At 41.3% G+C, this 15,984-nt stretch overlaps 1 protein-coding gene across 1 annotated transcript in view; it reads left to right on the forward strand.

Annotated features, from left to right (window-relative positions):
* The window catches only part of dcaf10 (DDB1 and CUL4 associated factor 10), a 36,771-nt gene extending 24,950 nt beyond the window's left edge, over positions 1-11,821 (forward strand). Inside the window, exons 6-7 of the mRNA XM_033020453.1 lie at positions 794-939; positions 10,728-11,821. Coding sequence (XP_032876344.1) covers positions 794-939; positions 10,728-11,096 — 515 coding nt within the window. The 3' untranslated portion in view covers positions 11,097-11,821. The remainder of the gene's footprint in view (positions 1-793; positions 940-10,727) is intronic.
* Positions 11,822-15,984: the final 4,163 nt, after the last annotated feature.

The raw sequence follows: 15,984 nt of genomic DNA on the forward strand, positions 1-15,984 counted from the left end.
TGAGGGAATCGAAGGATATGGTTATTGGTAGTTTAGACGTAGACTTGGGTTTTTTATTAGCACGTATACTAAGGCTGCAATGAAAAGCTTTTTTATATGCTATCCAATCTGATCAGTTAATACCGTACATAAATTCAATCACCAAACTCCATTACAATAGTTAGTCCAAGGGGGAAGTTACAGAGTGCAGAATATAGTTCTCGGCATTGTAGCACAGCAGTTCCATGGACAAAGTCTAAAGTCTCAAAGGGTTAGAGGTGAAAAAAAAGCTTGCCCTGCGCATCCCCTTTAAACCTTGCCCTTCTTACGTTAAAGCTATGACTTTTAGTATTTGGGATTTCATCCCTGACACTATCCTGGTAGACCTCCTCTACACCCTCTCCAAAGCTTACACATCCTTGCTGTAACAGAGCGACCAGAACTAAGTGGCCTCACCAATGTTTCAGAATATTGGCTAGACTTGGCTGTTTAGGACCTGAGATGGGAAATGTATTTACCCGGAAGGTGATGATTCTTTGTAAGTTTCTACCCTGGATGGTTATAGAGACTCCTAATACGACCAGCCAAAGTTACCAGGATACAATAGTGAAGTTTCGGACCCAGTTATCCAGCTCACCTTGGATCCATCCCATGGGGCTAAACCTGGTGCACTAGCCTACAATATGCCATCCTAAAGTCCGCAGCCTACATCAATAATCCCGGTTACCTCCTCAAAAAAACAAACCAATTAAGAAGGTGTTTTACTGGGAGAAATCTGTGCCTCAGAGTTATTAAAAATGATCATGTATTACAGCTGGATCTCCAAGCAATAGCCTTGAAGTTTTAACGCCAGAGATTCCTGCAGAAAGAGATCGAGGGAACTGTATTACATCATTACAACTACACCCCAAAGGCTGGGCTGCATTAATTCGGTGCACAAGCAACAGTGACGATCAAGAGGTGAGTGAATTCAATGACGCTACATGTGGAAGAGGTTTAATTTTCATTAGCAGTATATTACAATTAGACTGAAGAAGGGTCCCGACTCGAAACGTCACCTATCCATATTCTCCAAAGATGCTGCCTGACCTGTTGATTGACTCCAGCACTTTGTGTCTTATTTTATAAACCTTGTTTCTACATTACAATTATATTGGCTTGCCCATCAGGTTCTGATCCACTCTTTCTGCTCTCACGTTAAATCTGTGCCCCTTAGTTCTTGATTACCTCTGGGGGAAAAAGATCTGTGCATTTACCCTGTCTGTTCATGAGATTGATGCCTAGGATGGCGGGACTTGTCATATGAGGAAAGATTGAAAAGACTAGGCTTGTATTCACTGGAGTTTAGAAGGATGACTCTGGGTCTTATAGAAACGTATCAAATTATAAAAGGACTGGACAAGCTAGATGCAGGAAAAAATTTCCCAATGTGGGGCGAGTCCAGAACCAGGGGACACTGTCTTAGAATAAAGGGGAGGTCATTTAAGACTGAGGTGAGAAAAAACTTTTTCACCCAGAGAGCTGTGAATTTATGGAATTCCCTGCCACAGAGGGCAGTGGAGGCCAAGTCACTGGATGGATTTAAGAGACAGTTAGATAGAGCTCTAGGGGCTAGTGGAGTCAAGGGATATGGGGAGAAGGCAGGCATGGGTTATTGATAGGGGACGATCAGCCATGATCACAATGAATGGCGGTACTGGCTCGAAGGGCCGAATGGCCTCCTCCTGCTCCAAAGAATAAAATCCTACCCTGCCCACCCTCTCCCTATTGCTCAGGCCCTCGTGTCCTGGCAACATCCTTGTTAATCTCCTCTGCATTCATTCCAGCTTAATGACATACTTCCTATAGCAGGGTGATCAAAAGTGAACACAACACTCCAAATGTGGCCTCACCAGCGTCTTGTAACAGAATGATCAATTCTAACAGAACAACCTAGCAAACAGCTAACAATGGCCTGTTTCCTTTATCACCGTTACTTTTTTGCATGTCTTTCATTCATTTGTTCTATATCTCGGTACATCACCATCTATATCTCTCGTTTCCCTTTTTCTGACGCTGTCTGAAGAAGGGTCTCGATTCGAAACGTCACCTATTCCTTTTTTCTAGAGATGTTGTCTGAAGAAGGGTTTCGACCTAAACGTTGCCTATTTCCTTCGCTCCATAGATGCTGCCTCACCCGCTGAGTTTCTCCAGCATTTTTGTCTACCTTCGATTTTCCAACATCTGCAGTTCCTTCTTGTACGTGTTGTCTGACTCGCTGAGTTACCCCAGCTTTTTGTGTCTATTAGTTTAAACCAGCATCTGCAGTTCCTTCCTGTACTTTCCAACTTCTCTATTCAGTACTCTGGACAATTTACCAAAAGCATTCTTTATCTACCTACGATGCAATTTTCAGGTAACCTTGCACCAGTACTAGATCCCTCTGCTTTATAATATTCACTGTGAAGCTTTTGCCCTAGTTTGACTTCCCAAAGTGTTTTCACGAGTGATAGTCTCGAACTAGAGGGAGCAGACTCAGAATAAAAGGACGTACCTTTAGAAAGGAGATGAGGAAGAATATCTTTAGTCAGAGGGTGGTGAATCTGTGGAATTCATTGTGACAGCAGGCGTGGGTGGCACAGTGGTGCAGCGGTAGAGTTGCTGCCTTACAAAGCTGGAGACCTGGTTTCCATCCTGATTAAAGGTGCTATCTGTACGGAGTATGTATGTTCTCCCTGTGGGTGCTCTGGTTTTCTCCCACACTGCAAAGACGTACAAGTTTGTAGCTTAATTGGCTTTGGTAAAATTGTCCCTAGTGTGTAGAATAGTGCTGGCGTACGGGTGATCGCTGGTGGCCATGGATGTGGTGGCCCGAAAGGCCAGTTTCTGCACTCTCTAAAGTCGTCTAAAGCCACAGAGGGCTTTAGGCCAAGTATTTAAAGTAAAGGTTGACACATTCTTGATCAGCAAGGATATCAAAGGTTACATGGGGAAGGAAGGAAAATGGGGTGGAGAGCGAAAGATAGACCTGCCATGATGGAATGGCGGAATAGATTTGTTGGGCCGATTGTCCTAATTCTGCCCCTATGATTTATGGACTAATGAAAATGGAACATTTCACACTTATTTGAATTAAACGCTATTTGCTATTCATCAGCCCTCTTGCCCAACTGATCAAGATCCTGCTGTAATTTTTGATAACCATCTTCGCTATCTACGATACCATCTATTTTGGTGTCATAAAACTTACTAAGCATGCCATGTACATTCTCATGCATGTCATTGATACAAACCCCAAACAGCAATGGTCCCAGCACTGATCCCTGAGACGCCATCACAGTCCCTAGGTTCTTCTTTGCAGCCCTTAAATAGGGGCACAATATTAGCCACCCTCCAATCTTCCAGTATATCATCCGAGACTAACAATGATTCATATATCTCAACCAGGACTTCTGAAATGTCTTCTCTCTTTCCACAATGTCCGTGGATCTTCCATAGCTCATGGAAACAGGCCCTTCAGCCCACTGAGTCCATGCTCGTCTTCAACCACCCATTAACATTCATCCGACATTAATTGTGTTCTAGGCAACTCTCCTAAATTCTATCGCTCACGTACACACTGGGGACAATTTAGTAGCCAATTAAGCTACCATCCCACGCGTCTTTTGGATAAGGGAGGAACTTGGTGCACCCTACTCTGTCACAGGGAGAACAGGTCTTGACGACAGGATTGAACCCAGGTCTATAGCGCTGTGAGGCTGCAGTCTACACGATGTGTGACAGTGCCGCCCTCATCACAAGAAAGGAGAAAAGTTTGGTTGTGTGCCGCAGAGCGATGTCTCTGCTGATCGGCCCAGGGAAAATCTACACTGACATTAGTGGAGGAGCATCTTTTTTTTACACACAGCACAGAAACAGGCCCTTCGGCACAATTCAACCATTCCGACCAAAATGCTCCATCTAAGCTATTCCCATTTAGAGGTATTCGAGTCGTACAGCATGGAAATTTTGCTGCGTTTGGCCTATGTCCCTCCAAACCTGTCCGACTCATATACCTATTCAAATGTATTTTAAATGCTGATATAGCACCTGTCTCAACTATCTCTTCTGGCAACTCGTTCTATGTACCCACCACCATCTGTGTGGAAAAAGTTGCCTCTCAGGTTCTAGTAAATTGTTCCCCTCTCACATTAAGTTCTCTGAAAATAGAACATTACAGCACAGGAACAGGCCCCTCGGTCCATAATACTTGTGCCAAACATGAAGCCAAGTTAATCTGATCTCATCTGCCTGTACATGATCAATATCCTTCCATTCCCTGCATATGCCTATCAAAAGCCTCTTAAACACCACTATCATATCTGCCTCCACCACTACCCCTGGAAATGTGTTCTAGGCCCCACCTCCACCTCTGCCTCCACCACGAAATGTGGAAATGTGTTCCAGGCCCATAGCACTCTGTGTAAAATAACTTGCCCCGTACATCTCCATTTCACTTTCTCCCTCTCACCTTATTGCTATGCTCTATAGTGTTGGACATTTCCACCTTGAGAAAAAGGTTCTAGCTGACGACCCAACCTCTGCCTATCAAGAAATCAATCTCTGGTATTGATTCCCTTATACTGGGTAAAATACACTGCATTTACTCTGTCTATTGCCCTAATTATTTCATACACATCTATGAGTTCACCCCCCAGTCGAGGCCTAGCCTGCCAGCCTCTCCCCATTGCTCAGGCCCTTCCGTGACTCCAAAGATAACGATGGATCCGTGAACTTGCCAACTTTGCCTCCTATCCCTCCAGGGACATAAAGTCATAGAATACAGCCCAGAAATAGGCTCTTCAGCCCATCTTGTCCATGCCAACCACAATGGCATTTTGGGCTAGTCCCATCTCTGCATTTAGCCCATAATCCTCTAAACCCTTCCTATCAATATTTCTCTTTAAATGCATTTTAGAGTCATAATAAGTACCCACCAGCATCTCATTCCAGCATACCCACCAGCATCTCATTGCTTCCTCCAGCATCTCATTCCAGATATGGACAACCCTCTGAGTGTAAAAGTTGCCCCAGAGATTCCTCTTAAATCTCTTGCCTCTCCAGACAAGCCTGTGCCCTCTCGTTTTAGAATCCTCTACCCTGGGAAAATAATAATAATAATAATAATAATACATTTTATTTATGAGCGCCTTTCAAGAGTCTCAAGGACACCTTACAAAAATTTAGCAAGTAGAGGAAATACATGTAAGCGGAATGAAATAAATAGTAGAGACATGACTAGTACACAAATTAAAGACAAAATTCAATTCAAAACACAATATGAGGCAATTCAAGCACAGATGAAAAGGGAGGGGAACGTGGGGCTAAGGATAGGCAGAGGTGAAGAGGTGGGTCTTGAGGCGGGACTGGAAGATGGTGAGGGACACGGAATTGAGGATTAGTTGGGGGAGGGAGTTCCAGAGCCTGGGAGCTGCCCTGGAGAAGGCTCTGTCCCCAAAACTGCGGAGGTTGGACTTGTGGATGGAGAGGAGACCGGCTGATGTGGATCTGAGGGACCGTGAGGGTTGGTAGGGGGAGAGGAGGTCAGTGAGATATGGGGGGGGCCAGATGGTGGAGGGCTTTGTAGGTGAGGACCAGGATTTTGTAGGTGATCCGGTGGGAGATGGGAAGCCAGTGAAGTTATTTGAGTTTGAAAATGACTTTGAGCGTTCACTCAATCCGTGCCCCTCATGATCTTGTACACCTCAATAAGGTCACCCCTCATTCTCCTACTAGGCTGTGGGCCGAGCATCAAAAATGTGTCTAGAAATCGGATTTCGTGACCCAAGTCACCAAACTACATGAAATTTTCCACAGATTTAGATGAAATATAATTGAGAAGGATGTCATAACTCGTCATTGCCGAAAGTTGCACATTAATTAATTAAACTAATTAGAAAATGAGATCAGGAAAGTAAGCGCCATCTAGTGGCCAATGCCCATATTACACGATGGGCAGCCTATTTCCGAGTTGCAGTCCATTTAAACCAAAGATTATACCTCTATAATCTTTGATTTAAACTATATATCATTATACCTATATATATTCCAGATACTAATATAGGTATAATAATATAATATATTATTATACCTATATATATTCCAGATAGTAATGTAGGTATAATAATATAATATATTATTATACCTATATATATTCCAGATAGTAATATAAGTATAATAATACAATAATGTAATATATTATTATACCTATATATATTCCAGACAGATATATTCCTCCGTTTTCCTGAAAACAGCCGCTATGGACGGCACTATGAACACCCCCCCCCGCCCGCGGAGAAGATCTGCGGCTCCGCGTTCGCGAATCGGCCGCTTTTTAATTGAGACCGCGGCTTCACTATGTTAAATACATAGGCCCCGCGATCGGAGCACCTTTTCCGTAAGTTATCACAGGCAGCTCCGAGATTAGATGATTAAGACTTATTACTCTACAACAAGCTGGCATTAGTGAAAATGTTTAATTTACCTTGTTATTGATACATATATTTTAGGCCCTCAACTTCATGAATGAATGAATAAGTGAATGAATGAGTGAGTGAGTGAGTGAAGCATTAATGAATGAATGAATGAGTGAATGAGTGAATGAATGAGTGAATGTACAGCCACCAAATCTCATTTTTCACATTATAAAGGGTGCAATTAAATTAATTAAAGTCCATACAGATTAATTTTCATAAATTCAGACTTTAGATCTTACCTCTCAGTTTGAGTTGATTCACAAAGTTTCACAACTTTGTGCTCAGCAGGGACTTTGCTTTCAAGACTTTCTTCCACTTCTATCCACTTAGCTGCACATTTTTCAGACTTCTTAATGCTTTTCTCACTAAATTCAATTACCCTGCTGCAAGTTTCCATGACAAAGAACCTTCATCGGAATCTCCAGTAAAACAGGCATTAGTGAAGCCCTCTCAGCTATGATGTGTGCTAGCCTGAAACAAAGCGCATGATTGGCCAACTGGCAGACAACTCAATGTTAAACGTGCTTTGATTGGACTAAAAATACCCGAAATTTTTCCGGTTTTTCTCTAATTTAATTAAAAAAATGTGCAAGTCTTGTTCATGACGAGTTTCAGGGGTGATTTATATAATTTTTTTACACAATATGTGAAAATTTCATGTAGTTTGGTGACTTGGGTCACGAAACACTGGAATAAAGCACCTCGGCCCACAGCCTATACGCTCTAAAGAAAAAGTCCCAGCCTATCCAACCTCTCCCTATAACTCAAGCCCTCAAGCCCAGGTAACATCCTGGTGAATCTCTCCTGCACCCTTTCCAACTGACGACATAGTTCCTATAGCTGGGAGCTGTTGACTTTACTCCAGGTGCGGTCACAACAACAACCTGTGGAGAGGGTGCGGTAACAACCTGCATCATGATGTCTCAAATTTGTTCTGACTTGTATCCCATTCCTTAAATTCTCTCCTTCCCGCTTTCTATTGAAACTCATTTCATTTCAAACTTTTCCCAGTTAGGATAAAAAATATAATTGCTCTGAAATGAAATCTCTGTTGACTGATCTACTGAGTATTTGCAGCAGCTCTTTATCAGATTTCCACCAATAGTGATTTACTTTTAGACTTTTAAAGAAAGTGGTAAGAACATGGTGAAGGGTATTCAAACTGAAACATTGTATCTTTGTGTCCGCTTTATCTGTGCTTCACGTGATGCGAAGAACAACTCTTATCTGCCTGCACATGATCCCTATCCCACCATACCCTGCATATCGATAAGCATATCCAAAAGCCTCTTAAACACCACTATCACATCTGCCTCAGCCACCAATCCTGGCAGTAGGTTCCAGACATCACCACCCTCTGTGTAACGTTGCCCTGCACATCTTCTTTGAACTTTGCCCCTCTAACCTTAAAGCTATAACCTCTAACCTGGGAGAAAGGTTCTGACTCTCTACCCTGTCTATGCCTCTCATAATTTTATATACTTCTATCAGGTATCTTCCTCTGCACCCTCTCTAACTAGGTATGTTGCAAAACCTACCTTCAGCGTCGCTGCAGATCTGTCCCAGCCCGTGTGTACGATTATGGCGCCGTTTAGAGGGGGGCGGGTTTAAAACGCGATTTTCCCTGTTCAAATCGAGCTTGTTCAGCCTACTTAGTTACTGACGGAAAATCGCTTGGAGTTTCGCTCGCTGGAGCTATTTTTACATTTTACGGGTTTATTTACTTATTATAGTAAGTTAAAAATTAACCTCTAAACCCGCGACCGCCGACGACGGGCCGGATCTCAAACAGGGGACAACGGAAGGTAGGTTGTTTATTTTTACATTAAAAAGCGCTTCTTAAGATCCCTTTATACAAAGTTTTATGTTGCGAGTAGCTAATTTGGGGCCCTATTAAATCCCGCAGTATTTTACTGGGCATTTGGGGCACAAATCTACCGCAATGGGAACGTTCTAAACCAGCGCGTTCCACAGGATCCCACTCGAAAGCAGATTTAAATGGCCATTAATTTACAGCAATTGAACACTAAATTCCTTCCATTTGGCCTATAAATTAATGTAAATGAGATTTTAAAATCATGTTTTATTGTGAATTCTTTGTGAATGTTATTTGGACACTTAGGCTATTTAAAAATGTTAATCTTTTCTTAAGAAATGGATAGATGTTTAGATCTAGTAATTGAAGTTTGGAATTAGCTACAATTGGGTAACTAACTAATTATATGCTTTAATTTCAGGACATCCAAGTAAGATTGTTTTATATTTCTTTCAGAATGCTTCAATCTATGATAACTGAAAATTTCATTCAGTTCTCTTAATTTTTAAGAAAGTTATGGGCTTTTGACTGTCCACGATCACAGCTTTTTTGTTATGTCCATAGAAAATCAATAGGGAACAAGATGCTAATTTCCGAGTATGAAAATGGCCATAACTTTTTTAATACTTGAGACATGAAAGTGAATTAGGTGTCAAATTAAACTTCTTTTTATGCTTTATCTGATGGGATAAATTGCAGACTTGATTTTTAAAATCTCAAAATGTTGTAACATTGCTACTCTAACCTCTCCCTGTAACAAATACACCATAAGCCAGACAGAGTCTGGTAAACCACCTCTGCTCCCTCTCCAAAGCCTCCACATCCTTCCAGTAATGGGTCGATCAGAACTGCCGCAATATCCCAATGTGGCCCAACCAAAATCTTATAAAGCTTCATCATTACTTCCTGACTCTTATACTCAATGCACCAACCTATGTAGGCAAACATACCATGCGCCTTATCCTGTATCTGTACACTGTGAATGGCTTGATTGTAACCATGTATAGTTATTCCACTGACTGGATAGCACGCAACAAAAAAACTTTTATTTGTACTTTGTTCCACTGATAATGAACTAAACTAACTACCTGTGTTGCTACTTTTGGGGAAATATGGAACTGCACTCAAAGGTCCCTCTATATGTCAATGCTGTTTAAGGTCAAGTCATTGATTGTATATCTTCCCCTGGCATTTAACCTCCCAAAGGTTAAAGCACCTTGCACTTGCTCAGATTAAACTCCATCTCCCTGACCATTTCTGAATGTGTTCTCTATCCCGCTATATACCTTGACAGCTTTCCGGTGTAAGAAAGAACTGCAGATGCTGGTTTAAATCAAAGATAGACACAAAATGCTGGAGTAACTCGGCAGGACAGGCAGCATCTCTGGAGAGAAGGAATGGGTGATGTTTCAGGTCGAGACCCTTCTTCAGACTCTTCTCACAGTCCACGTCCCCCACAATCTTGGTGTCATTTGTAAACTTACCAACCCACCGACGTTTACATCCAAGTCAATGATCACAATCAAGTCCCAGCAGTACTCCACTGGTCACTGCAGTACTGTCACTATTCCTGCAGTACTCCACTGGTCACAGACCTCCAGCCCGAATATGGTCCTTCCGCCACAACCCTCTATTTTCTATCAGTAAGCCAAATGACCAAATCACAATTAATCCTGTGCATTTTAATCCTGTGCATTGGGTCAACCTACCATGGGGGATTTATTAAATGCCTTAATAAAATCCATGTAGATAACATCCACCTCCGTACCCTCATCGATCATCTTTGTCACCTCCTCAGAAAACTCAATCGAGGTAGTAAGCACGACCTGCCATGTACAAAGCTGACTGTCCCTAATTAATCCATTCTCTTGGCAATGGGAGTTAATCCTAACCCAAAGTACCCTTCCCTACCACTGATGTGAGGCTCACCAGCCTTATTATTCCCTGGATTTTCTTTACTTCCCTTCTTAAATAAAGGAACAACATTAGCTCCTCTCCAGTGCTGTGACTAGAGAAGATGCAGAGGTCTTTGTCAAGGCTCCCCAATCTCCTCTCTCAGTAACTTTGAGTAAATTCCATCAGGTCCTGGGGATTTATCCATCTTCATGTTCCTCAAACACCAACACCTCCTTAACCTCAATGTGCCCTTGTACATTAGTATTCTCCATACTGATCTCACTACCCTCCATGCCCTTCTCCTTGGTGTAAAAATCAAATGTAAAGTACTTGTTTGGTACCTCACCGACATCCCTAGATGCCAAGCACAAATTCCCTCCTTTATCCTTGAAGGGTTCTCCCTGGTTACCGTCTAGTTTTTAATATAGATATGAAAAGCTTTGGGACTCTCTTTAATCTGACTCGCTAAAGCCATTTCTTTTACGGATGAGTTTCCAGTATTTGAGAAGTCCAATGACATACTTGTGTTTGTTTCTAACCAGTGGACTTGCATCTATGAATTCCAAGATGGGCCTCCAGTCCGGACATCCTCCCCTCGTTCATCGCTTTGCCTCACGCACTATATTGAAGAAGCGAACGTAGGCCGTGGTTATATTAAGGAACTTTGCTTCAGTCCAGACGGCCGATTGATTTGTTCGCCTTTTGGCTATGGGATTCGCTTGTTAGGGTTTGACAGCTGTTGCAACGAACTGTGCGATTGCTTGCCAAAAGAAGCAGTCTCGCTGCAGGAGATCAGGACTATTTACTCACACAACGATGTCGTGCTTACAACCAAATTCTCACCCACTCACTGCCAGCTTGCCTCTGGGTGCCTTAGCGGGCAGGTATACTTGTACCAGCCCAAGTTTTGAACAGCCTGGAAGATGACATGTGGGTTGTGAACTCAAAACAAAAGTAAAATCTTTTAATAATTACAACTAATCAAAAATAATGATTCATGTTCAAGGTATTTGATGTCATCCTGAAATCCAATCCCATTTGGTTCTGTTCACTCCTATAAACCAGTGTGTGTATGTTATGATATTCCACAGATTAAGCTGTTTTCCTGCAGTTAGCTTTGAAGAGTCATCGTCTAGTTTTGTGTGATTTATAGCCCTGCTAATGTAAAATTATATCAACAATTTGTGTAAAACTTGTTAGCTTGGAACTGTATATATGCTGCAAATACTGTTCAGTTGCTGAAATATCATGTGTTGGGTTAAAGCCCTGGGATATGGAATAATAAATTTGACCTTGAGTTTTATTTCCTATTTAAATGCAATATTACAGAAGTACTGACTAACATTCCTGTAGATATTTAGCGAGACCGTGAAAGTAAATTATTTAACTTAAGATAAAAATATACATTCTGAAATGTTACAATTTATACTCTTTTTATTAGATCAGAGTATAAATATATCCATAACATCAAAAATTCTCATAGCAGCTGGTATTAAATTTTAATAAATTAGCAACATCAATATGCTGTTGTTCAATTTCCTGTATCTGTTTCATATTGGAGTCCTAACACTTGTGAATGTCAATAGATTTGCTGTCGACTGCATAAAGCGATTAACAAAAGTAATTTGCAACTCCACTTGCCGAACATACATTGTTTCGTAGGTGGTAGGAAGAGAGAGGTTTTGTTGGTGAAAGTGTATGGGGAAATAGTGTCTCAAATTTGAGTTTTTTGAAGAGCTGACCAAGAATATTGATGAGACGTTTTATACATGGACTTTAGCAAAGCCTTTGATAGGTATCGCATCGTAGGCTGGTCTGAAAGGTTTGATTACACAGCATCCAGGACGAGCTAGAAAATTGGATGCAAAATTGATTTAAAGGGGGGGGAGACAAAGGTATGGTAAAGTCTGAAGAAGGGTTTCGGTCCGAAACGTTGCCTATTTTCTTCGCTCCATAGATGCTGCCGCACCCGCTGAGTTTCTTCAGCATTTTTGTCTACCTTCAATTTTCCAGCATCTGCAGTTCCTTCTTAAACATATGGTAAAGGCTCGTTTTTCAGCCAATAACAAGTGGTATGCCTCAGGGATTGGCGCGGGTCCACTCTTGTTCATTATTTAATGATTTGGATGTGAATGTATGTGTGGTTAGTACGTTTGCAGGTGACACTTTAGATTGGTGGTATATACGACAGTGAAGGGATCATCTAAGATTACAATGTGATCTTGATCTACTGAGTCAATGGCAGATTGAATTTAATTCAAATTAATGTGAGGTGTTGCATTTGGTGAGATAGCACAGAATAGAACTGGACGGCAAATGATAGAGCCCTGGGAATGGTTGCAGAACAGAGGTACCTAGAATGTGCAGGGATTTAACTTAAAAGTGGCGATACAGTGAGACTGGATGATGGAGAGGGCATTTAATATGCCAGCCTTAATCAGTCAGGTTATTGAGTACATGAGGTAATGTTAAAGCTGTACAAGACGTGGGTAAGGCTGTTCTTGGAATAATATGTGCGTTCTGGTCACCCTGATATAGGCAAGAGTGTTTTAATTGTCAGATGTACCCACAATAGAACAATGAAACTCTTACTTGCAACAGCACAATTGGTATGTAAACACAATAGACAGCGATAATAAACAAAAAATACAACAAATGAATAACCCCAACAGTTGTGCAAAATAAGTTAAACTCAGGACAGCCCATAGTTCATCAGTTAGTGTTGTGTGGTTTTCAAGAGCCTGCTGGTTGCTGGGGAAAAGCTGTTCTTGAATGTGGATGTAATGGTTTTTAGGCTCCTGTTCCTGTGGCCAGGGTGGTGTGGGTCTCTGATGATGCTGGTTGCTTTGAGAAAATGGTATTAAACTGGAAAAGATATATGAGGATAACATCCGGTCTGGAGAATTTGGGTTATAAAGAGAGGGTGGCCAGGATGAGTATTATATACGTGGAGAGTAGGAGGGATGACCTTGTGGTTTATAAAATCACTAGACCAAGTGTAGACCGTTGGGTCTGCTCCCCAACATAAGATTCCACCACTCACCCGTTCCCCCAACGCAATATTACACCATTCACCCATAGTCTAGCGATGTTACAAAACCTACCTTCAGCAGCGCTGCAGATCTGCCACGGGCTGTGTGCGCGACTTTGGCGCCTTTGCGGGGGGGGGAGGCGGGATTAAAATGCAGATTTGTATCCCTTGTCGGAGAGCAATTTCCTCGGGCTGCTAGTCGGTTTTTTAAAAATCGCTGGACAATTTAATAGTTGGATTAAAGTAAAACGTGACTTCTAACGCCCTCAACGCCTTCAACGTGACGGATCGTAATATCAGGACAAAACAAAGGGTAAGTCATGTATTTCACATATAATCTTGCTTCTTGGGGTAGCTTTGGTCTAATTTTACATTGCGAAAATGTTATTTAGTCCCCAAACGATTCGGCCATGTCTTTGCCTGCCGATATGGGGTTAAAATTCACGGCAACGTTCCAATCGATCGCATTCCAGAAACACACACTCGCAAGATAATTTAAATCCTCTTTTTTTTTTTGGACAATCATGTCATAAGAGCATCTAAATCGTCTATATTTTGTGTAATTGTCTATACATAAATCAATATTTTTTACTAAATATGCACAACAGTTTTAGTCACATGTATTCTGCAAAAAATAATAATTTTGATTATAGTGAGAGTGGATGTGTCTAGATTAATTTATGGGAAATAAACATTAAATTCCTTCTATTTGGCATATAAGTTCATGACAGTGAGATTTAAAAATCTTCTGTGAATGGGACTAGTTTGTTGTTTGGATACTTAGGCTATTAAAAAAAAAATTGGCCTTTTCTTAAGAAATGAATAGATGGTTAGATCTAGTAATTGAATTTAGATGAAATATTTGTTTTAGCGTTTAACTTTATCATTTCTACCTTTTTCTAAAACTGCAAATAATAACTTGTTTTTGTTAATGCTGTGCAGTGTTTCTTTTCCTTTACATTTTAAACCGATGTCTCCGAAGAAGAAATGCAAAATTGTCAATCCAATTGCCCAGCAAAAGAGACTGATTTAGACAGCATTCGCAGAGATTATCCGAATTTGGACTACTCCAAATGTGATGATCTACAGGACATTCTTAATGGGAAAGTAGTGGGCAGAAAGGCATGTCTTGCGTGGTTTGAAGAGCAAAAACCTGTGGTTTACAATGCCAAAATTGAAAAGTTGAGGAAAAACAAGGTGTACAGAGTTGCTTATTGGTTACAATCTGAGGAGTATGATGATGCTACTGATTATGATATGCCAATGGACCATAAAGACTTGGTCTATTGCTAGAAATTGTAATTTATTTACCTATCTGTTACGGACTTACAGCATATAATACAATAATATTAAAGTTCTGATCTTGAGAATTTCACATTTTTGAATTTTCAAGGCAGTCTGGGTGTTTATTACTATTTGCGTCACAACGGTCAATTTTGTAATTATCAACAATTAGGTAATTAACTAATTATATGCTTTAATTTCAGGTCATCCAAGTAAGATGTTTTATATTTGTTTCAGAATGCTTCAATCCAAAATAACTGAAAATTTCATTCAGTTCTCTTAATTTTTAAGAAAGTTATGGGCTTTTGACTGTCCTCATTCACAGCTTTTGTGTTGTCAATGGAAAAGCAATAGGGAACAAGATGCTAATTTCTGAGTATGAAAATGGCCATAACTTTTTTAATACTGCAGATATGAAAGTGGATTAGGTATCAAATTAAACTTCTTTTTATGCTTTATCTGATGGGATAAATTGCAGATTTGATTTTAAAATCTCAAAATTTCGTAACATTGCTACAGTCCCCAACTGCGCAGGCGTGGCTCATTTCTCCTCATCCCCCAGCACTCCCTCCCCCTCCTCTTCAGCCTCCCCCTTCAATCCTAGGGGAGCGAGGGAGGGTAGAGGGAGGGGGAGAGTGGCCCTGGCTGTAGACTTATTCACCGCGAGTGCTGGAGAGCCCTTCCGTCCCAGAGTGTTCCTCCCTCCTGGCAAGGCAGTGTCCCGTCCTGCCTTGAAATCAAACAGTTTTAGGGCTGTTTTTAAAACTTTAAACGATTAATAACTTTGGAAATATAGGTGGGAATGCGACGGGAAGATGTTTATCGCCTCGACGGGAAAAATGTGAGTAGGATGTGTGAAAATGGGAAGGCTGTGGCCTAGTGTTTGGAAGAAAATAGGAATTAACCAGATATTCTCTCTCTCTCTCTCTCTCTCTCTCTCTCTCTCTCTCTCTCTCTCTCTCTCTCTCTCTCTCTCTCTCTCTCTCTCTCTCTCTCTCTCTCTCACGCACACAGACATGCACACAGACACAGGCACACAGCCACAAACAAGATGAAGACTTAGTATTATAAAGAGGAGGAGCACAGATACGGTTAATAGCCACAATTACCCTGGGGTTGGGGTCTAAACTAGAGGGCATATACAGTATTAGAAGGGGAGAATTAAAAGGGATCTAATGGGTAAGTAGAGGGTGGTGCACATTATAGGGAATAAACTGCCAGAGGAAGTGGTAGCAGTGGGTGCATTTATAACATTTAAAAGACACTTGGACATGTTTGGAAGGATATGGGCCTGGCAAGTGGGATTAGCTTGGTTCAACAACTTGGTTAGCACAGCCAAGAGACCTGTTTCTGTGTTGCAGTTCTGACTCTATAAATGACTGAGAGGATAAAGTGAGACATAAAGTTGGGTGGCACAGTGGCAGATGGAATTTAATCCAGACAAGTGTGAGTAATACTTTGGTAAATCAAATGTTAGTGACCTG

This window comes from Amblyraja radiata, chromosome 1, assembly GCF_010909765.2.
Source record: "Amblyraja radiata isolate CabotCenter1 chromosome 1, sAmbRad1.1.pri, whole genome shotgun sequence".
In the NCBI taxonomy this organism is placed as follows: domain Eukaryota; kingdom Metazoa; phylum Chordata; class Chondrichthyes; order Rajiformes; family Rajidae; genus Amblyraja; species Amblyraja radiata.